Source organism: Zootoca vivipara, chromosome 3 (assembly GCF_963506605.1).
Source record: "Zootoca vivipara chromosome 3, rZooViv1.1, whole genome shotgun sequence".
Lineage (NCBI taxonomy): Eukaryota > Metazoa > Chordata > Lepidosauria > Squamata > Lacertidae > Zootoca > Zootoca vivipara.
The window spans coordinates 101,359,543-101,382,424 of NC_083278.1; the positions used below are offsets into that span (position 1 = coordinate 101,359,543).

The following is a 22,882-nucleotide window of genomic DNA, read 5'->3' on the forward strand; positions in this document are numbered from 1 at the left end:
TGGGCAAATTGGTCAGATTAGCTACAAGTCAGTTTGCTGTGTTGCCATGAGCAAGGATATTCTCATATATACTTCCCTTTGCGCTCAGATATCCCTCCTTTTGTAAGGGATATAAGGGATGTAAGGGATACCTACAAGAATCCTGGGCACTCATACTTTCCCAGATAGCAGTCAACAAATAGGGCTAAATTCAAGCCTGCCTACTCCAGTAAAAACAGGTTAGGAATTGCAGACCAGAACACAACATGTTTTCTCGCACACTGTTGTCAAGGAGAGAGAACAGACCACATTTTAGTAATATTTGCATTGTTTCAACATGGGTCTCTTCCTAGTTGGCGGCGACTGCCACTATTTTAGCGCTTGCTAGAGTGTATGGCAATTTATTACTGCTCCTCATGTGACAACGGGGTACAGCTATATGCGCTGCTGGGGAGAGAGTTTTACTTTTGGGGGTCACTTTGATAAAAAAAAATGTCCTGCAAATGTAGGTCTGAGTGGACACAAAGGGGGTTAAACTGGGGAATGGAGTGCACATGGAAGCATAGGAACATAAGAACAGGATGCTGGATCAGGCCAATGGCCCATCTGGTTGAGATTTATTTTTTTATTTTTTATTTGCAAAATCCCCCCCCCCAAAAAAAGACTTCTGCCATATGTCCTGATTTGCCCAGACATTTTACCAATTTCCAACTGCTGTATTCTGGCTACGGCTGGGAAATTCAGGGACTGGACTAAGGAGGAATGGTGGGACTACACCCCCCCCCTTTCTGAACCTTTCCTAGAGCAGGAGGACAGTATTGATTTAGAACAGTGGTTTGCAGAAGGGCATAGTCCAGAGGGGGAAAGCTGGGAATACTAGAAGAGGAAACGTCAAGAGGCAGAAAGCTGGCAGATTCAGAGTCCTTGGACAGCATTCCTGACCCTTGTCTAAGATTTGATGGGCTTGGAAAGTGATAGAACAGAAAGCGCAATGGCAACAGGCTCAGATTACCTGACAGAGGAGTGATTTAGATTAATGGGGATGGAGGGGGTAAACCTTTACTGGGAGCAACACCATTTTTTGAGAGATATGCATTCCTTTGTCTCTGGTTGTAATTATTAAATAACTTATCTGACAATAACACTCAGTTGATCTGCTTATTTACTGCCACCCGAAGCCTGACAGGGGCTATACACGACTAGAGGAAGAGTGGTGAAGTTCAGAGCTGGGGGGCAAATACCAGGTGCCTCTGTCTGGCTTTTGGACCTCTCCCCAAGCCACACTCCTCACTCACGTTGCTTCACCCTCCAAGCACTTTTACCTGGCTGGACTGTGTGCTTGAACTCTGGTAGAGAGGCAGATCCACACCAGACATTGAAAACACAACTGATGCCCATTGAAAGCACGTGTCTTTCCCCAAAGAATCATGGGAGCTGTCATTTCCTCCTAACAGGCTTGTCAGGATGGAGAATAGAGAGGGGTGCGGAAGCTAGCCTACTGTACAAAGTTAGCATTTGCATCCATTGCTCCACCCACTTTCACCCCAGGCCACGCCCACTACTGTGGCCCTCAGAAAGGAATGCGGCCCTCAGGATGAAAAAGGGTTTCCCAACTCTGCACTAGAGTGCAGGGACACAGCAAAGTCTTTTTAGACCCTGAGTTTAGAGGGTCATGTGTTGTGAAGCACACAGTGAATGTTTCTCTGCTTCCTTGACTTCGCCATTTCATTATTATTTTTTACAACTGTTCCTACATTCCTGCTACACTAGAGCAAAACAAACAAACAAAAACCTGTTTGCTAAACCTGATTTTTTAAGAAAGAAGAACCACCCCAAGCTTCTGCTGGCTTAGAAGGGAATGAGTTGCCTCAGGCGCTGTGTGAACACAGGTCTCTGTGGGCCTCAGGAATCGTACAGGGAGGCAATCTTAGACCCGGGACTTAACAGCCTAAAGGGCACCTACAATGTGTAGGTGACTGACTTCACCGACTTCAGATTGCAGTAAGCCAGCCCAGCTGCGTTTGGGGGCTGCTTTGCTCATTCTGCTGAGTGGGGCCCTGGACTTCTGCTCTGAAGTCCTAACTGGAAATGGAAAGTGGTGAGCTGGCTGTGCCAAACATGGTGCCAATCTGAGGTAGGAGGACTCATTCTGGAAGCACTCGCTAGGAAGCACTGCCAGCTCATTGCTTTCCCTCCACAGAATAAAACCATCAAGCACCATTCTTTTGCCCTTGAAAGCCTTATGGTGCTTCAAACCCCTATACCTTCTGCAAATGAACCTGCCCCGATCCTGAGATCATCATCTGAGGCCCTTTTCTGTCTGCCATGCCTGAGGAAAGTCTGGCGGGCTGCAATGAATGAGCAGGGTCTTTTCTGCAGCAGCTCCCCCTTTATGGGGTGCTCTCCCCAGGGAGGCCCAACCTTGTCATCGTTTTTGCTGCCAGGCAAAGACATTTTTGTTCTGCCCCACCAGGTATTTTGGCAGCCCTAGCAATATGTTATAGTAACATTACATTTGTTTTTAATAATACCAATATTTTATTGTTGTATTGTCCCGTCGTCGTCGTCCCCGGTTGTATTGTGCTCTCACTCAGCACACATTTGTGGCTCCTTGAAGTTGTCAGCATGTGACAGCGGCCACACATTGGGAATGGCTTCAGTTACCTGGCTAAACCAGGTGAGAATAGCCAATGGGTCTCAAACCCTCGGTGAGTTAGGGACTTCCTCTGCATGCGAAGACGGGCTCTGGCGGATTGAGCAGACGAGACCAATAGAGCGTGCAATGGTCAATAAGACGTTTTCTGTATGTGGTGTAGAGGGAAGAGAGGGAGAGATGGGCTTATCAACCTGGGAGGGTAGCCCGTCCAGAAGGAAAACTCTGATCCCAAACCTCCGCTGCCTTGTGGGATATCTTCAGGAGAAAAGGCTAAGGAGTGAACCCTAACAAAAATCTGGAGTGGAGTTCCTAAGGCAGTTGGGTGATGCCTTGTACGCCTCCTTCCAGCAACTCCTGCAGCCAAACTGGTGCCAAACGTATTGCTCTGCTTTCCTATAGACCGCTTCAGCAAGGCAGAGATGGGGGACGACGGCGACTTGTTGTCTAGGCAGCCCAGGACCTCCATACACACTGCCCAGGGTTGTGCCCCAGGAAGGTCACTTTATTGCTGCTCACGCAGCGGTTTGGCTTCACCCTGGAGGTGCACTCCATTGTCTCTCGAGACAGAGGGATGCCAACAACAAGGGGCTTTTTCCCATGGGAAGCAACGTACACATTTAATAAACCTAGCCTTCGTCAAGTTAGACTCCCAACACTTTATAAACCACAGGAATGAGACACTCTCATGTGATGCCTAACTCCTTGTCTCTTTTCATTTCCTTTGTCATCTTATCTGTTTACTCGCCACCTGCAAATCTTGCGCTCTCCAGGCCAGACCAGCTGAAACATGTTCCAGAGGCAAAACTTTGCCCTCCTGTCCTGTTCAAGGGATGCTCCTGCTGCTTACAGGAATAGGCTAGAGATCTGGGTGTTTTCTGGGTCAATACCTGCCATATTTAAGTGCTGATACCACATGGATTTTTGACTCTAACTTGGGGGTGTCATGGTCCATAACTTTGGGGGGAAAGTCCAGAGCCACACTCAGGGGAATGAGCCAAGCATGGCAGGGCTGGTATACCACATTTTGAGGGGAAATAAGAATAGAATTGCCGGAAGAAATATCAACAACCTCAGATATGCAGATGACACAACCTTGATGGCAGAAAGTGAGGAGGAACTAAAGAACCTTTTAATGAAGGTGAAAGAGGAGAGCGCAAAATGTGGTCTGAAGCTCAACATCAAAAAAACCAAGATCATGGCCACTGGGCCCATCACCTCCTGGCAAATAGAAGGGGAAGAAATGGAGGCAGTGAGAGATTTTACTTTCTTGGGCTCCTTGATCACTGCAGATGGTGACAGCAGTCACGAAATTAAAAGACGCCTGCTTCTTGGGAGAAAAGCAATGACAAACCTAGACAGCATCTTAAAAAGCAGAGACATCACCTTGCCTACAAAGGTCCATATAGTTAAAGCTATGGTTTTCCCAGTAGTGATGTATGGAAGTGAGAGCTGGACCATAAAGAAGGCTGATCGCCGAAGAATTGATGCTTTTGAATTATGGTGCTGGAGGAGACTCTTGAGAGTCCCATGGACTGCAAGAAGATCAAACCTATCCATTCTGAAGGAAATCAGCCCTGAGTGCTCACTGGAAGGACAGATCGTGAAGCTGAGGCTCCAATACTTTGGCCACCTCATGAGAAGAGAAGAATCCTTGGAAAAGACCTTGATGTTGGGAAAGTTGGAGGGCACTAGGAGAAGGGGACGACAGAGGACGAGATGGTTGGACAGTGTTCTCGAAGCTACAAACATGAGTTTGACCAAACTGCGGGAGGCAGTGCAAGACAGGAGTGCCTGGCATGCTCTGGTCCATGGGGTCACGAAGAGTCGGACACAACGACTAAACAACAACAACAAGAATAGAATTGTTATAAAACAGAATCTTAGAATTGCAGAGTTGGAGAGGACTCTGGTCATGTAATCCAACCCCCTTCAATTCAGTGCATTGAAATCAATTTGCTGCAGCAGTGCTATTGCATTTGACAGAGTACAAATTATCTTACTGTCTAAAGTTTGGAAAGGAAGAGGCACGAAAGCCCTCGCATGCAGAGAAAGACCTCTCGGGCTCAGTATATAGGCAGGCAGGCCTGGCCTGTCTGGATTTTAACTGTGAGCCTTTCATTTAGCCTGTCTGAAATCTTTCACTTGCCTGATTTGCGAAGTCAAGTGTTTATCCTGGAATCAGATATAGAAAAGCTCAGATCAGTGAAGAACCTAAAGTTCTGTTAATCTAGGGAATGAGTGACCTGGTTCTTTGATCTTGCTATGTTCTTCTATCATCTGCTGGCTAAATTTTGGGGCCCTAACACACACAGAGCCTGGTTAATATTTGCAGATTACCTTTGTTTAGATTCTATTACTATGCAATTAGATTGTTGCCTTGCAGGCATGTTTGACTCTCTACGGACAGAAAAGCAGAGTATACAACTGGTAAACGTCTGCTCTGACTGTCTCTATTTAACAGGGAGAATCCTGATTTTCACTGCACTGACTTATCAACGAAACTTTTATTTTTATCACTTACATGATTATGTAGCTTATGTCCATTGTGTTGCCATTACATTATTCCACCCAGTTCGTTTCAATGCAAAAGAAACACAATGGCGACAATTGTGTATCATTTGTGGACTGAAAGCAGCAGCTACGGATATTATTTTCATTCCGTTCAGGGAACAAGTAAGTGATCATAACCAATTTCCCATTTCTGTTTTCATTGGAGTTCTCTGAACTATGAGCTTATTCATGTTTCAGTTTTAAAAAACTTGTTACAAACTTTTATATTAATTGACAATGCCAACGTGTATTTTAAGGTGTGTGGTTTTTTTAGTAAACTGCTTAGAGGTTTTATTTACAATGAAGCAGAATATAGACTTTGTTAAAACAAACAAATTAATTAATAAACAACAAGTTGCCAGTGCTAATAACCTTTCCCCAAAGGCCCAGATAAGCACATATGTCTGTTGGTGGAATAATGTCAATGGAGGAGGCAATAAGAACTCTACAGGAAAGGAATTCCATAATTAGGGCACTATCACCAAAAAGGCCCTGTCTTAAATTCCTGCCAAAGGGGCCCTACATATTTTAGGAACCATTTTTATTCTGAGGGTGGAACGTGCTTTGCAAAAGGGGTGCATTATGCATGGACCTCCTGAAATCTCCCACAGCTATGACAGAGAAACCCAGAGATCTTGGATGTCCTAACCAGAAGTAAGATGGCACTAGGTACGACAGGTGTGTGTGTGTGTGTGTGTGTGTGTGTAGTTTTGCATATCAATAAATGGAAACAGACATCAGGCACTCAACAGGGGGAGGAAAGGGGAAGCACTTACGCACACAAATAACAGAGCTATGTGTTGGGAGATAGAGCAGCAAGATGCAAGCTGGTGTTTTAACACTCATTTCTTTCCAACCAAACAGGACTAGCAGGTGCCTGCCGTAGCCTTCAGCTACTTGAAGAGCAATGCCTTGCCAAAGGCACTGAAATTTCAACTAAAAATGTGGAAATCCCAAGATGGAGAACAATAATGGGAAGGGGGAAAACGACTGAGTTGAAAGAGGAGACACACCTTGATTAGCAAAATCATGGGTGGTTAGCAAATTGCACCGCTCAGGAAACTGTCGTGCTGGAAAAGGCCAGTGAATAGGGAGCCATTCTTTCCAGTTTGGTTGGGGGGGCGGGGCGGGAGAGATGTTCCATAGCTGCCAAGTTTTCCCTTTTCTCACAAGAAAGCCTATTCAGCATAAGGGAATTTCCCTTAAAAAAAGGGAGAACTTGGCACCTATGATGTTCCCCTTCTTTCTCACACCTGCCTCACCCACATTCATAAATCGTGGTCCTTTATTACTGCACTATGCTTCACTGTAGTCTGATAAAAGTGGAAGCTCCCAATATTTTTGCATCTTTTAAATACACTGAAAGCAAGTAGGAAGCTCTACTAAGATAATTTTTAAAAATACACACACACATAGTAAGAATGATGGTGGAAGGGTGTAGGATAGAATTGATAAAAAAAAATCAACTGGCACCACTCAACAGGGAATGCACCGCAGTTGATAATGCTTTGCACAGGTGCAATTGCCTTTCCAGGCATTCGTAAGAGAGACTTAGTGGGCAGTTCTATTGACGGATGCTCCCAGGTAAGTGTATACCAGATAGCAGTCGCTGTCGTATTTGACTTTTAGTGAAAGAGCAAGGAATAGGTACCTTTTCAAGATGCCTCAGACTCTTTCTCTTCCTAGCAATGGAACAATAAGATAACAAGGGAGATAACTGAAGAATAAGTAATAAAGTAATAAATAAGGCTGGGAAGGACGACGGAGAGTCATAAGCAAGAGGGAGGTGGAAAACTAGTTCCCCTCAGGATGTCGCAAAGCCTGCTTACTGATATTTTCCACTTTCATTTGCTACTACTACTACTAAATTATTTACTACTACAAGTACTACTGGTTATTAACTAACTACTGCCAGAGATGGAGCCATGTTGGTTTGTGACAGCAGAACCAACGGAGGCACGGACTAATTTGCAGCGTGATCCTAGCCATGCCTACTAAGAAGCCCCACTTAATTCGATGGGGCTTCCCCCTGGGTAGGTGGAATTAGTAGGATTGCAACCTAATATAATTATTACGCCATAATCTTTCATTGACATGCAACCAATAAATAAATAAATAAATAAATAAATAAATAAATAGCAGCCCTATTACAGCCAGTGACACCATCATCATTAATAACTGTATATCCCCATTCATCTGAAGATCCCAGGGCAGTTAACAGAATAAGTACTATTATGTAATATTATAGATTTTTGGGGCGCAGCTCAGTGTTAAGAGCTGCAATGCATGCAGAAGTTTGCAGGTCATTCCCGGGCATATCTCGGTAGGGCTGGAAGAGACCCCAGGCTCCTGGGGAGCTTCTGCCAATCAGTGTAGGCATTACTGAGCTGGATGGAGCAGTGGTCTGACTCAGTAGTATAAAACAGCTTCCAATGCTCCTTCCTGGTCCCTGCAGCAAGTATGATGGAATCATGGAGGGTAGGCAGTGACCTTTAGCCCTGCCAGCTGTTTGATGTCCCTGCTAGATGCCTGCTGTTCCAGCAGGTGACCAGGAGGAGGAGCTGTGCTATGTTGCCAGGTTTGTCCACACCCTCGATTGCTGCAGGGCAAAGGGCCAAGCAGTCCTCACTCCTGCTCTTGGCAATGACGAATGACAGCCCAAGGAAACAAAGTGCAAGTGGCCATCGACACAGCTTTCCTGGCTTCGTGGTATACTGAACACTGTTTGCACAAAGGCCGTCCAACCAAAATTATTTGGCTGGTCAATCAATCAGGATGCCATTCGGTAGGGACTCTTGACTATTTTTTGTACATTATGCATTGTTTCCATGCATGTGCATGCATGGCGTGCCAGTTTGCTGCATGCAGCAAGCTTTTTTCCCAGTCACCAGCTTTGCTCGGAGAGGCACCGTTCAGAGTTCTATCGCTGCACATTGCACAATGTGCAGGCTGGCTCTCAACTCCAGCCTGCCATTTGCAGGTCAGGGATTACCAGTATGTTATCCTGCCCTTCTCCAAGGAGCTCAGGGCAGCATGCAGGGCCGCCTCCTTTTATCTTCAAGATCACTCTGTAACTTTAAGAAGCAGCGCCTGAGTTTGCTTTTCCTTCCCCATCCCTTAGACTGCAAGCTTTGTTGTTGTTGTTGATTTAAACTGATCAGTAAGCCGGGAACCTTTTTAGCTGCAGAGTGGGGTAGAAAAGATTTAAGTAAATAAATACTAAACCTTGCGAGGTAGGTTCGTTCCAGAAAAAGTGACTGGACCAAGGTCACCCGGTGAGTTTTGTGCCAGAGGTGGAATGTTATCTGCTTATTAAAGCATGCACCCAAAAGCCTGTGAGGCACCTAGCGAGGACTTAAAACATAGCTGCCAAGTTATCCCATTTTTAAAGGGATTTTCCATTATGCTGAATAGGCTTCCTCACGAGAAAAGGGAAAACTTGGCAGCTATGACTTAAAAGCACAGCCAATGGAGGAAAATACTAACTTTATCATCTTATATCACCCTTCAATCATAGTCTCATGGCACTTTATGAAAAACAACACACAAAGTGTAAGAGGGCCTTCTCTGTGGCTGCACTACATTGTGGAGAACTCCCAGGCTCTGGTTTTCCATAGTAGATAATCTCTTATCAGGAGGTCCAGTCTGTACAATGTAGGAATTGGGCCTTTAGTGTTGCAGTACCTGCCCCTTGGAAATTCACCCGTTGTCTTTTCGGTGCCCACTGAACTCCTTCCTCTTTCAACAAACCTTTTCAGCCAATATATTTCCTGGCCTGCATCTGGAATTGTTTTATACCGTACTTACTTGTTGTTTGCTGCCCTGGGCTCTGTTTGGAGGGCAGGATATATATTTGCTCGAGCCACACCAAATTTTTAATTGACAAGAAACACCAATAGAAAAAAAAAAGAAACAACTCCTAGCTGTGCTTGATTTATAACACAGAACACAACTACTTTATAATATGATCACGGGACACCTAGAAAGTATAAAACAATGCACCTACATGAGTCATTCCCAAATTATAATATTGTCTTTGAATCTTCCTGCCACACTTGCCATGCTTTTCTGCAAGGCCAGTGTGGCATGCCACACCCTTTGAGAACCACTGTCCTAGTCTATGCTCAACCCATGATGGCACTGGCTCCCAATGGAGAACCACTCTTCACAGGGTGTGTCCAAAATTGGTGTACCACTAAACAGCTGTTGAACCTCCAGGGCCTCAGGGGTGCCTATAGCCACTGACTCTTGACCAACCACCATTGAGGTTCGGCAGCCATCCCTCCAGTGGAGGAGGCTTCCCCCACCTTCAATAAGTTTGGGTCTGCTGGGCTCTCATTCATTAAGATCTTTGCTGCACCAGGCCAATACCCCATCTAGCCCAGCATCCTGTTCTGCCAGTAGCCAACCTGGTGTCCACGGGAAGCCTGCGAACAGGACGTCAGTGCGGTCGCACTTGTGATTCTCAGCACAAGTGACACCCTGCAGGGGACCTTGGGGTGAAGGGCAAGTATTAAATAAAACAAATTATTAAATAAATTATTAAATAAATTATTAAATAATTAAAAAAAGGTCTGGGGTCCCAACTTGAATAAAATATGGGGGGACACACACAAGATAAGCCTCACCCTGTGATCACGTGATGTGGCACACGCACATCATTTGAACTGCAATACCCATTCAATTTGAATGGCAATTTCTATCAATTGGAGGGAGCGCTGGCCCCCTTCAAATATTTCAGAGGGGGCCTGAAGGGACCTTGGCCCCTAGGCATAGAAGCCAACTCCTAGGCGTCGAGCTCCCTCCATCAAATCTTTCAGGGGGCTACCCCCTCCCCACAAAGTTGAGAATAATTCCCAAATTTTGTGTGCGTGTGCCATGTCATGTGATCGACGATGCGGGGCGGGGCATGCCTGCTCCCTCCCCCGCCCTCGATATTTTATTCTAGTTGGCACCCCTGCCCCCGGGAGTTAATGGTAAGGGCCTGAATGAAACCGGCCCTGGCGCGCGAGACTCGCCCTGGCAGCTTCTTGACGGCTCCCTGGAGCTGTTCCGTGTCCTGCCTGCCTCCTCGCCTGTCCTCCTCCTCCCCGTGCGTCACCGAACCCTCTCAGCTCCCTAGTAGGCAAACAGGTCCCGGGGCCGAGGCTCGAGTGCCCGGAAGGCCGCCTGTGGCGATGCCCCTTTCTCGCTCTCTCTGACCGCGCGTCCCTCCGGCTGGCCCGCCGCCCTCCTTCCTCTCAACAAGTCGGAGAAACTTGCTCGACGGGCGGGGAGGGAGGCGGGGGAGGAGGAGGCGGGCCCCTCGGCGCGCGCCTCGCCCGCCCATTGGCCGGCGCTCCGTCGGCCGCTCCAGCTGGAGCCGGGAGCCGTCGGCTGGCTGAGGAGCGCCTCGCGCCTGCCCCTCTCGGAGCGCCGGCCCAGGTTGCGCGTCTTAAAGGGAGCCCCGCGCGCGCAGCTGCCTCTTCACGTCGATCCCCCTCCGAGCGGCCGGCAAGAAGCGGAGCTAAGTGCCCGCCCCGCCTCGTCTCTCCCCTGAGCCGACTGTACAATCCTCGGCAGTGTCCTGAGACTGTATGGTCAGCTCAGGGGCGGCTCGGCCCCGGGATCGCAGCAGCCTCGAAAGCAGCGCCGCCGCCGGACCCGCTCGCCACGAGGAGCGCGCGCCGAGCCCTTCGCCGCCACCAGGGAACCTGCGCGGCCGAAAGAGGGAGCCCGCCAGCGCAGCCCTGCACGACACTTGCACCTATCCAAAGGCCTCCGGGGACCTTCCCACCCACCCAAGCCAGGCCGCCTACCTGCCTGGGTCGGGCGCGCCCACGAGGGAGCCCGTGTACCCGGACGCCGCGCAGAACAGCGGAGTCGCCGCTTCCACGATGACAGCGGAGAAGGAGAAGAAGAGGTAAGAGGAAAGGCGCCGAGGGCGCACCTGGGCGGCAGGGCACCCCCACCCCCGATCCGGCGCCGAAAGAAACCCTTTTAGGAAAAAGTCCTCTCAGCTCCAAAGTGGCGCTTCTCCGGCTGAGGTCTGTCCTGCCGTATCAGGTCATAACAGCAACAACTTGTCAATATTGTATCATCGTCGTTCTGCTTGTTGGACGGGAAGGCCTCAGTGTTGATCTTGATATAATGGGCATATAGCTCACGAAGGGTGGCCCCTTGAAATTATTTTTGGGGTTGCATGGTGGGGTCCCACGTTGATGCGCATTGCCATTTAGATGGTGGGTGGGTGTTGCGACTTCTAAGCGATTATGCGGGGTGGGGCTTACTTGGGCCCCCCAATATTTTATTCAAGTTGGCACTGCTCCACACACACACACACACACACACACACACACACACACACACACACACCTTTGTGTGTATATACCGGTATATATACCGTATTTTTTTGTGTGTGTGTGTGTGTGTGTGTGTATATATATATAGTGTGTATACACAACAGGGGTGCCAACTTGAATAAAATATTGGGCAAGCCTCGCCCTGCATAATCGATCACTTGACGCGGTATATGCACACCATTTGAATAGCAATGCCTATCAATTTTTGGGGGCCGGCCCCCTCAAATATTTTATTGGAGGGTCGAAGGGACCTCGCCCCCTAGGAGTTGGCTGCTATGATATATACACACACACACTTGTGCGATTCGCTTGTTGATGTTTGCACACTTTTGTCTTATGTTTTTAATGTTGGGTACAATCCAGACTAAGCTGAGCAGTTTTACATCCCTTTGTTTTTTGTTTTTGTTTATTTAAAAAAACCCATGTTTCTCATGAGTTCATTAAACACGTGTTCGTCTGCCCTGAAATCTACAGGACCTCCGAGAGCTTTTCTTAGGCTGGATTGTAATACTCATAATAATATATTTTAAAACACGTTTGGTTAAGTTCCCGACGATTTCAAAGGGCGAAAAGGCTTAGCCCCTGCTTCTTAACTCTGCCCTTGAAATCCGCGGGACATGGACGCGCTGAATTTTGGCAGGATCTCGTCCCGATGCCTTGGGAATGACTGAAGCTATTCACTGGAATTGCGGCGCGAAAGAAATAATGTTACTTCTTCTTGGCTTTGCTTCGGGATCTGTGACAGCTTTGTCGTTCCCAGATCTGTGTACTTTTGGAAGGTTCAACTTCCAGCTTTGGGGCTAGTTTCCCTCCTTTCCCTCCTCTTCTTCCTTGGACTGAGGCTTATACGGTAGGATGCTCCCAAATTTACCCAAGAAAGCTGTTCGCCAAAGCTAAGGAACCGTCGCAGATCTGCACTTTGTGAAATGTGCGTGTCTGTGTGTGCCAGTGTCTTTTGGAGACAGAACTACTCTTAGGGGGCGGAAAGCGATTATCAACCTTAAAAAGAGAGGTCCGAAAACGATCTCTTCTCACGCTACTAAAATCCAACGGCTTTGGCATCCTGCTCCACTCTTTACCAGTTGAACTACTGTAACTCTAGAACCTCTAGAACCGAGAAGGGGGCATCCGAAGATCGCTCCCCCTTATTCCCATTCCGTGGGCCTTTAGACAGCCAGTTAAAATGTAACCCGGGGTGCATCTGTCTGCATAATGACAACATGGGACTTTAGCATGTTTTGTCGGTGTTCGCTCTTGTCGCGCGTCTGGGAGCTATTACGCGAGAAAAGAATTGAGTCGAATCCTCTACAAAGTAAACGGAGTGACTCCCATTCTGCGTCCCGTGGTCTATTTATTTTTCCAGAGGCAGGAATAACGACAATTTGCACTAAGGAGCCGCCACTCCAGATGCAACACTTCACACTCCTTTCCCCGAAAATACTAAATGCACAGCTGATTTTCAGCCAGCGTAGGCTAGGGAGAAATGCGCCGTCAGAAAACTGCAGGAGTACAGTTAGGTAATTTTAGCCCCTGGACTTAATGGTCTTTCTTTACGCGGGTGAGCCTTCTTTAGGGGGGTCATCAGCATTACTTCACCAAGGGTAGCCAACGTGGCGCCCTCCAGATGTTTTGGACAACCCCTCACCTCCCTTAATTCTTGGCCATGCTGACTGTGTGTGTGGGGTGCTGAATGGAGTTGGGAGTCCACAAAATCTGGGTCGGAGGCATCCCGTTGGCTTCCCTGGGCGGTAAGCCATCCCTTTTGAGTTTGGGGCTGCGTCCTGCCCCTCCTGTGGACTGGGGGCCTGGGCTTCTGCGCCCCCAAGTCCTTCCCTGGTGCCACCACGGATCGCCACCACGCGCGTCTTAGCGCGTATAACAGCTCGCTGGAAACTTCGGTTGCAATTCGTCAATAGCTGAGTAGGATTCAAAGAAGTGTTTTTTTTTTTTGTGGGGCGTGGAGGAGAGGAGAGAGATTGCGTTCACATAAACTTTTGAACTGCGCCAGTTTGCGGAGCGCTGGCTTTCCAGCACCGTCTCTCCAAAAGCTGGAGATCATGTGTGGAGTGACACCGGATTGAAATGAGCATTCGCCGGCGGCGCAAGGAAATTTCTGGGGGCGATCGGTTCGGTGGAGAGCAACACACACTCCTCCCCGAAGTTTTGAAGACCCTCCCAGCGTCTGGGACAGGCTGAAGGCAGCCGTCCGGAGACTCACCAGTGCAAGGCAGTTTAAGTCAAGTGGATCCCCTTTTGGAGGCTGGTGCTGCTGGGAAGGTCCGGCAGCTTCCCGGGAGGTTAAAGGGTGAATTTGGATTGCACAACCGCCACCTCTGCCCCTCCCGCCCCCCTGCTCCGTCCATTCCTCCTCAGATCAGCTCCGCGGCTGCTTTTATTACGCCATCTTCCCCCATTACTAGCTTTGCCGATTGTGCAAAGGCGGGTTCTTTAACGCAGCCAGCCTGTGTCGACGAAGATGCTTCTCCCTTTTTCAGCCGCATCCTCTATGTGGTTTCCCTTTCAACACATTTTTAGCCACCATCAGAGGTGAAGTTGAAAGGGGTCGTTTCCTCCCCCTTCACCTTTCAATGCTTCAGGAATTGACAATTTTAATACTTCAGATTTGTACCACACTTTTCTGATTGTGCAAAATGTTTCTCATACTGTACATTCTCAATGATCCTTACAATACACCTGTTGTTAAACATATTTCAGTTGAGAACATGGAACGTAGCCAGGATTTTTGTTTTTTTTTTGGGGGGGGCGCAGAACCTCTGTTAGCTTTTTTATTATTATTTATTGATTCAAGGGGGCAGGTCTCTGCCTCCCATCTTCGCTACACCCATGGTTGAGAATGCAGAGTCACCTAGTGCAGTGTTTCCCAACCTTGTGCCTCCAGCTGTTTTCGGACTACAATTCCCATCATTCCTGACCACTGGTCTTGCTAGCTAGGGATGATGGGAGTTGTAGTCCCAAAACATCTGGAGGCACAAGGTTGGGAAACACTGACCTAGTGTATTCATGGCAGAGGCAGATTTGAACTGGAGGCTTCCAGCTTCCCAGTTTAGTCTCTTAATGTCTGTTACACCAGAGGGTTCAACCAGGGAATGTTCAGGATATTATTTTATTCAACATAGGCTACAAAGGTGTGATGTGTTAATGTGACACCCAGCCTTGGTTCGCATTGAATTTAGTGGATCTTACTCCTGAGTAGTCTTAGTTTGATATAATGTGTCTTCATTTTAATTATTAGGAGTTTCAGGGTGCGAAGCACTTTGAAGCCTGGTGGTTTTACTGGGGAAGTTTTCTATGCACATGAGGTGCTACACATTATGTGTTTAAGTTACCCCTTGGTTCCAATCCCTGAAAATATAAATTTGGGGTATAGCAAAAATCAACTCAAACTTAGTGTGTTTTACTGACTTCAACTGGATTTAAAAGTGTTTTAACACTGGCTGGATCATGTCCAGGTTTTGCTGAAAGGATCAAACTTGGAGCACGGGTAGTTTGTTGTCTTAAAAATATATATGTTTCCATATTTGCAACCTAGAACTTCACATCTTATGTGTGTTTCTCTTGTATGGTCTGTTATCTTAAGACATTCAAAGAGGGTTAAGTTTGTATCTTTTTTTTTAATTGGGCGGACTTCTGTTGGTAGAAACTTCCAATTTGCCATAAAGAGAGCTTGTGAGATGCATAGTGACTCCAAACCAGCACAGTCGGTAGAGCATGAGACTCTTAATCTCAGGGTGGTGGGTTTGAGCCCCACATTGGGCAAAAGATTCCTGCATTGCAGGGGCTTGGATTCAATGACCCTTGTGGTCCCTTCCAAGTCTACAGTTCTGCGATTATAACTGAACAGTCGTCATTCCATTCTCTTTTATTATAGTCAAGAAATGTGTGCATGGAAGAGAAGGGGCCACAGTTTGGGTGGAGATCTGGGTACACACTAAAGCTTTGTGTTTTCTTGTGTGGCACCTTTTAGAAACTTGGTAGCTTTTCATGGAGGGTGTGTGTGTGTGTGTGTGAAGGAAATATAGATATGTGTGAAGATTCCCAGAGCAAACCTACCATAAAGCCCCCTTTGGCCTGTATAAGGTATATGTATAAGATCTTGGCATTGTTGGCGTAGCTCTATCTGTTGTTTTGGCAGAGCAGAGCAGATAGCTTCAAATGAGCAAGGATATGTAATGTAAAGGTCATGTCCCTTTGGAATATTTCCTATTTATTGAATATTTAACCCCTGTTGCCTTTGGGTGCATGTACTGATACATGTAAACATAGCTGCCAAGTTTTCCCTTTTCTCGCGAGGAAGCCTATTCAGCATAATGGAAAATCCCTTAAAAAAGGGATAACTTGGCAGCTATGCATGTAAAACTTTTCTCCTCTGATGCCAACTCAGCTTTCGTGAACAATAAAGTACTTGAATGTCCATGGCGTTCAGCCGTCCGCTCTTGTGGTGTGCGTGCGTTTGCTGCATTCATTAAAAGTGTGCCGGGGAGGAAAAATGAACCCCTGGTGTCCAGCATGGTGAAAAGCTCTCATTTAACAACCCAACAGCTAAGCTGATATAGTCAAGGCAAGGGTGTGTTAACCAGTACCTTCTCTTCAAAAAGAGCAAGAAGAGGAATAAATTATATTCCCAGAAGTATTTTTGCAGTGGTTATTGAAGAAAAGGTGCATGAATAATATTTGTGGGGACAGGGCCGTAGCTTAGGGGTGGTGGTGAGGTGGGCCCCGGCCAGGGGTGCGCAAAATCGGCTAATAATACGTCCATAAATATGAATAGTGATTATTTCCTCGTAAGAAATGGTTTTAAATAGAGGGCGAATTGAATGGGTGGAAGGGAGGGTTGGAGGAGAGGCAGAAAGAAGAGCTAATTTGCCTGCGGCTTGGGGGCGCAATCTGGATGGTGCTGCCAGGGGCGTAAGATCACCTAGCTACGGCTCTGTGTGGGGAAATCATCTGTGGAATATGACTCAAAAACAGGGATCACTTCAGACTCTGTATAACACACCCACTCCAATAGTTGTAGCTGGAATATGAACAACTGCTCTTAGAACAATTTAATATGCTTGCATTAAATTTGAGTGTGTCATATCCTGTTCTTTTAAACTATGACTTAACTGGGGTCTATAGGACTCCTGTATCAGGTTAGCAAAGTTGTTCTTATTCTTCTTCTTTTAGAATTTTAGGGTGTCGTAATAAGCACAGAAGGAAAGGCACACTCTGTAGCTTTAGACTGCCAGATCAAAATTCGGAAAAGTTAAAGGCTAACTTGTGAACTAGAAGGAGAAGTTAGTAGATGTCTTGCAGATGGTGTGGGGCTGCTGTGTCTGTTCTGGGGCATATTTGGAAGCTAGAAAGCATGTTCTTTGCTTTGGTGTTGTGTAATAAAATGTTCTACTATGTAGAGTGACTAGTACTGAAAGGCAAATGAAAACTTAAGGCTGAATAACACAATGACTGGGTAATCATCATATATTTAAAGCACCCTTTAAATGAGTGGCTTTTCCCACAAAGTATTCTGGGACCTGTAGTTTAAGGGTGCTGGGAATTAGATCTGTCTGAGGGAGTAAACTACAGTTCCCACGATTCTTTGGCGGAAAACAATGTGCTCTAAATGTGTTTTGCATGTGTAGTGTGCACATAGCCTGTGTCTGCAACCCTTTATATTGGGTATGGGACTCCCCACCCCCAATCAAAGGCCACATTCACTAAGACCCAACCCTTTGAGGGCCTCATGCCAAAGGTGAATGTGGCCAATGCAAATGTGGGCATGACCAAGATGGCAATACACACCACTTTGCCACTCTGTGTACGTGGTTACACATACCTGAACTACATATAGAACACAAACCTCCATACACAAACCGTGCTCGCCCTCTTTGCTGGTGCTCAGTTGTATCATGGGAGCAGTGGAGGCGCGGGGAGCGAGGGAGACGGCATTGCCGGGAGTGGATGTTTAAATTTCTGCTCGCCAAGAATCTCATCCTTCTCACCTTCATCTGTGCTGCTGATACAGCAAACTGGGAATCCCACTGAGCGCAAACATTTATTTTTTTCGTTCCAAATTTATAAGCCGCCCTTCCTCTCCCAAGGGAACCCGTGGTGTTACACAACTACAAGGTTACACGAATTGCAATATTCAGAGCAACATTAGAATGGGCTGCAGATAGTAATTAAACACAGGAGAACAAACAAACAAACAAACAAACAAAACTTTGTAAAACCATCAGCCGAATGTCTGGATGGATGGATGGATAAATAAATAAATAAATAAATAAATAAGCCTTGCAAGTTTCCTGAACGCAAGGGAGAAGGGTGGGCTACTTGATTTCCCTTGGGAGGGAGTTCCACAGCCCCATGGGTACAATTCTCAGTGTTGCCGGTTGCAATGTCCCAGACTAATATGTCCAGATGTCCAGATCTTGTTGGGACAGATTTCCTGTTTTCTTTTTAGGCGCAGTGTCCCGAGAACATTTTTAGCTCAAATTCTTGAAAGGTCTTGGTTTTTCACTCAGGGTTCTCGTGTGCTCCAGAAGCAATTAACCGTTTTGTCGTTTCTGTTGCTGGCGGAGTTTGCAAGGCCAAGTAGCTCTTCTGGTTTTGTCTACTCGGAGCAAACATTTAATCTGCATCACGTAGCGTTACAGATTTTGGCCGGAGTGTTTTTGCCTTTTCTTCCCCAAAGAATGTAAACAGCACTCTTTTTCTGTACGCCATGAAAACGTTCATTTGGAAAACAAGCCGACGGGAAGGAGTGTTTGTGTTAGTGAAATGGAATATAAGGTTCTGTAGCAGTGAGTCAGATTCTGCAGTCACAGCAATGACAGCTGCTTCTTTTGGCGATCCTAAAGCTTGCACTGAAATCCTGTGCAAACTGAGTGCAGTGGGACTTGCTGCTAAGTACGTACGCATAGGATTGCAGCTTCAGCTCTATTTATTTTGAGTTTATTGATATATATGCCCAGTGCTTTTGGGGGGTAGGTGGGCACGGGGGTACGCATGCCCCTACACATTTTGTGAATCTAAGTATGGCCTCTGGGAGATTCAGGACATACACCAACCCTGCTTTAAACACAGGGGTGGATAACCAGATGTTGTCAGACTCCCAACTAAAATCAGCCCTAGTGAGCATCACAAGGCCTCAGGGATTACTTATGTTATGTATATTTATCTGTAATATAGGTATTACTGTAGCACCATATCATAAACTGCCAGGACTGTTTATAATAATGATAATAATAATAATAATAATAATAATAATAATAATAATATATAATAAAAATGCAGATATCTTTAAGGTTGAATGGCTAATCAATATAAAAATTAAACAGCTACAAAGCTGTTACTGCTGAATTAGACTGTTTTGTAGCATTGCCTTCTATATACTGGATATCCTGTATACTAGCAATCTTCACTAGCCTGGTGGCCTCTTGATGTTAGAGTTAGAGCTGGACTACATCTCCAATGGTCCTGATGGGAGTTGTATTCCAAAGCATTTGCAGGGCACCAGGTTGGTAAAGGCTGCTCTAAAATTTTAAACTTACCTGTTGAACAGATTTATGTTTGTTTTATTATGTTAACCTATCTGGGATTTCTGTAGAAAGATCACTATATAAGCTGAACAAATAATTAAAGTAAGGGGTTGGAAGCTGTTCAGCTGAGGGCGGAGGATATTTATTGATAGAGAAAGTTCATTTGAGTTGATTGCTCTCTGCTGGAGGATCTCCATGTTTTCACTCTGCCCAAATATAACATTGCTAGTGTTAGTCTTAGCCCAAGAAGTCCTATTGTGGGCCTGTTCAGATGCTCCTTCTACCCAGAATAAGACTGGTGCTCCCCCTCCCCCCGTGAAGTCTGCAATATTATCAATGAAACAATAATAGTGCATTACTAGTGGATTTACGCTGTACTGTACCGTCCACAAATTGTTAAACTTTATTAGGTGTTCTGCAATGCTGCCCTAGTGTTTTTGCATTACTGCTGTGTAGAAGGGCACTTCTACTATAGCTTTCTGAAATATGAGATACCTCCCATCAGTATCGGCATTCTGCCAGCTCCTGAAGACACACCTGTTTGGGAAAGCACATTGAACTTCTGATTTTGTTGTTTTAACTATTTATATATATCATAGCTGCCAAGTTATCCCTTTTTTTAAGGGAAATTCCCTTATGCTGAATAGGCTTCCTCGTGAGAAAAGGGAAAACTTGGCAGCTTATATATATATATATATATATATATATATATATATATATATATACATACATACATAACTGTTTTAATGGTTACACGTTTTAATTAACTGTTCAATGGTATGTTTTAATTAAGGATGTTTCAATGCTCCAGTGGTCTTGTTATTGTGTATTTTAATAAGGTATTTGATTTTATAGTCGTAAACCACTTAGAAGTCATTTTTGGCTTAAACGCAGTCTATAAAACAACAACAAGAACAAAAGTGGGGCTAAACCCACCCACACACCTCTGGGTCATTGGTGGTATGAAAAGTTATCAAATTTCAGCAGGAAGATACAGGGCCAGGCATTGATTGGAAATGAAGCAGGATGATTTGCCCTAAAACCTGGAGGCACAAAGAGACCATCTTGGCTCTGAGTTCTGGAAGACCTGCTCTCTCTGCCCTTCAGGGTTTTTCCCACTTGGCCTGGCAGGGCGGGGCCCTGAAAAACATACAATAAAATTGGCTTAAAGCACTGAGATTAGTTTTAAATTTGTAGAAATTAGGATGGCATGAAAGTAGCCTTTATCCTCCTCACTTGACACAACAAACATTGACGATTGTGTTCCATTGTAAAGGCCGATGGTAACAATGTTTGCTTTTATTGAATTTTTTTATGCCTCATCTTTGGGAAAGGCACTCTGCTCTTGGGCTCTTCTTGCGATCACAAGAATGTGGGATCTGTCAAGTTTCTATTTCATTTTATTTGGAGAACATGACTGATTCTGCGCACCCTAGTTTTAATTGGCCTCCGTAAAAGTTCAGTTGAATTAGAAAGTTTGGGGATGTTTTTTTTCCAGTTCATAGTGAGAGAATAATATTTGATCTGAGCAGAAATACAGCTATTCAGTTTGAAACAAAAAACCAGGCCAAGCAGCTTAGCCAATAAATACGAAAAAGGGCACTAACCCACTTTCCCCCACTTCCTTCCTGCGCGTGGAGAATGTCAGCCACTCTTGCCACATCAGTAACCTGGAAGTAGAAATAGCCTCTTCCAATTATAAACAAAACAAAACCACCACCTATGTTTGTTTGCATGCAGGGCTTTATAGCTTTATATATATATATATAATTTTCCTTTATATATTTCTTGCCTCCTTGTAAAACTTGCCACACATGGGTAACTAAATTCGTATTTACATTTATGTACAGGTGTATTTGGTATCTGCAGTTTCAGCAAAACACACACACACACACACAAGTGCTATTTTTCTAGAAGAAGAGGTGCTGGAACTCACCATGAACGCTTCCCTTGTTCTCTTATAATGGCAATGGAGCCCACCTGATATGTGCTAGAGAGAGAGAAATGAGAGAGAGAGAGAGAGAGAGAGAGAGAGAGAGAGAGAACGCTTTTTATGATATGCTTCTGTTTAAGCATGGTTCTGTTTAAGTGTGTTTCCTGCTATAACTGTGCCTGAGTCTAAAGTGAACAGTATGGTTTTTATACCAGGCAGTAACATCCCCTGACTGTCATTCAAAATGGGAGGAGCTTTTCATGCCAAAAGAGCAAGGGAATGCTATCAAAACCACGGCCCATTTGATATTTGATTTCATCATTTGATATTTTGCATTGTACTGGCTGGTCGTGACGCTTTTATTTTATGTGGACAAATTGTATCGACCGACCAGGCTTGTGCTGTTTATTTGGTTCTGTGTTTCATTATTGAAAAAAGATCCAGGGGAAAAAATAACAAAAATTAAAGACTGCAGCATACACACCATAGGCATCCGAATCTAAATATCTGCATCTTTATTTGCACTGACTGTTTAAATGGTGATTTGTGTTTCAGCATTGCAAATGGCCCTGGTTTTGTATGGTATGAAGTAACGGTACAGAAATACGGTTGTAAATAAGAAGAAAATAACCCCTGAGCATTGGCAATGTCCGCTGGGGCTGCTGGGAGCTGGAGTCCAGCAGAACTTCTGCCTAAGAACACGCAGTTGATACATGTTCTCTCTCTCCCAGCCCCCATCTTTCTTCCATTGTTGTTTGCCAAAATTTGTGTGTGAAGCTCCTTGGGGCAGGGGACAAGTCAGCACTACAGAATCCAACCTCATGAGAAGAACATGAGACTAGCGCTGCTGCATCAGGCCAGTGGCTGCTCTAGTTTGGCAAACTGTCCTCGTCGTGCTCAGCCTACAAAAAGGAAGAGGAGAACGCTCAAAGAGTTGCCTCCATCTTTATAGGACATAGGACATGGACCTTGACATCTTTTAGTCCCTCCTAGTTCCCTTCTCTCCACCCCCCACCCCCCAGTTGGAATTTGATGATGACTTTAGAAACAGTAGACTGTCTTTTGGGGCTGGTCCAAGCTGTCTTCCGCCCCCGAAGTTCTGATGATTCTGGGATTGAGTTCATTTGCATATGCAGCATATGCATATGCCCCCACTCTGTCTCTTATATCTTTATTTTGACAAGAGGAGCCAATCATTTGAGGAAGGGCTGTAGCTCGGTAGCAGAGTTCATCCTTTCAAATTTTTCCGTGACATAGTAGCATAGAGGAAAGAGAATGAGGGAAATATTCAGAGGCTAGGTACTTTCTTTTCTTTGATAGGGTTCCTTCTTCAGGATAGCAATTTAAAATTCTAACACTTCTTTGCAAGATGGTTTTCATTTCTTGTTAAAAGCTCAAGGTTGCATTTCAGCTGGGTGGCAATCTTTTTTTAATGGATTTTCAATATATGGACACAATTACAAAGGGTTGTTGTTGTCCCCCACCCCACCCCAAGAGATCTTTTGTTTAAAGCTCAGTATATTTTACAGTTTATTTATGCAGTGAGTTCTGTGGAGCTTGAGCTTACTCCTTGGAAACCATGCATAGCATTGTGGTCCTATTGACCCTAATAATTGAGTATTAGGTCGGAAACTGCCGCTCTTTGTTGTGTGTGCCTGTATGTATGTATGTGTGTATATACATATATACATATATACATATATATATATATAATACTTAGATTCCTCTAAATCTTAAAAAAATAAATCATCACAGAGGTTTACAATAATAACTCTATGTAATAAAAACACATGCAAATTTAAAATCAGAGCCCATCAACTAACTAACTATTTATGGAGAGATGTGTTCTTAATTGCTGGCATAAGCCTGGTGGCACAGAAAG

General features: G+C 45.4%; 1 protein-coding gene across 2 annotated transcripts in view; it reads left to right on the forward strand.

The window, feature by feature from the left end:
- Nucleotides 1-10,613: 10,613 nt before the first annotated feature.
- EPAS1 (endothelial PAS domain protein 1) overlaps nt 10,614-22,882 on the forward strand; it is a 125,763-nt gene continuing 113,494 nt past the window's right edge. The window contains exon 1 of one of the 2 annotated variants that reach the window (XM_035111181.2): nt 10,614-11,087. In XM_035111181.2, coding sequence (XP_034967072.2) covers nt 10,762-11,087 — 326 coding nt within the window. In that variant the 5' untranslated portion in view covers nt 10,614-10,761. The remainder of the gene's footprint in view (nt 11,088-22,882) is intronic. The other variant, XM_035111182.2, reaches the window with a different exon arrangement.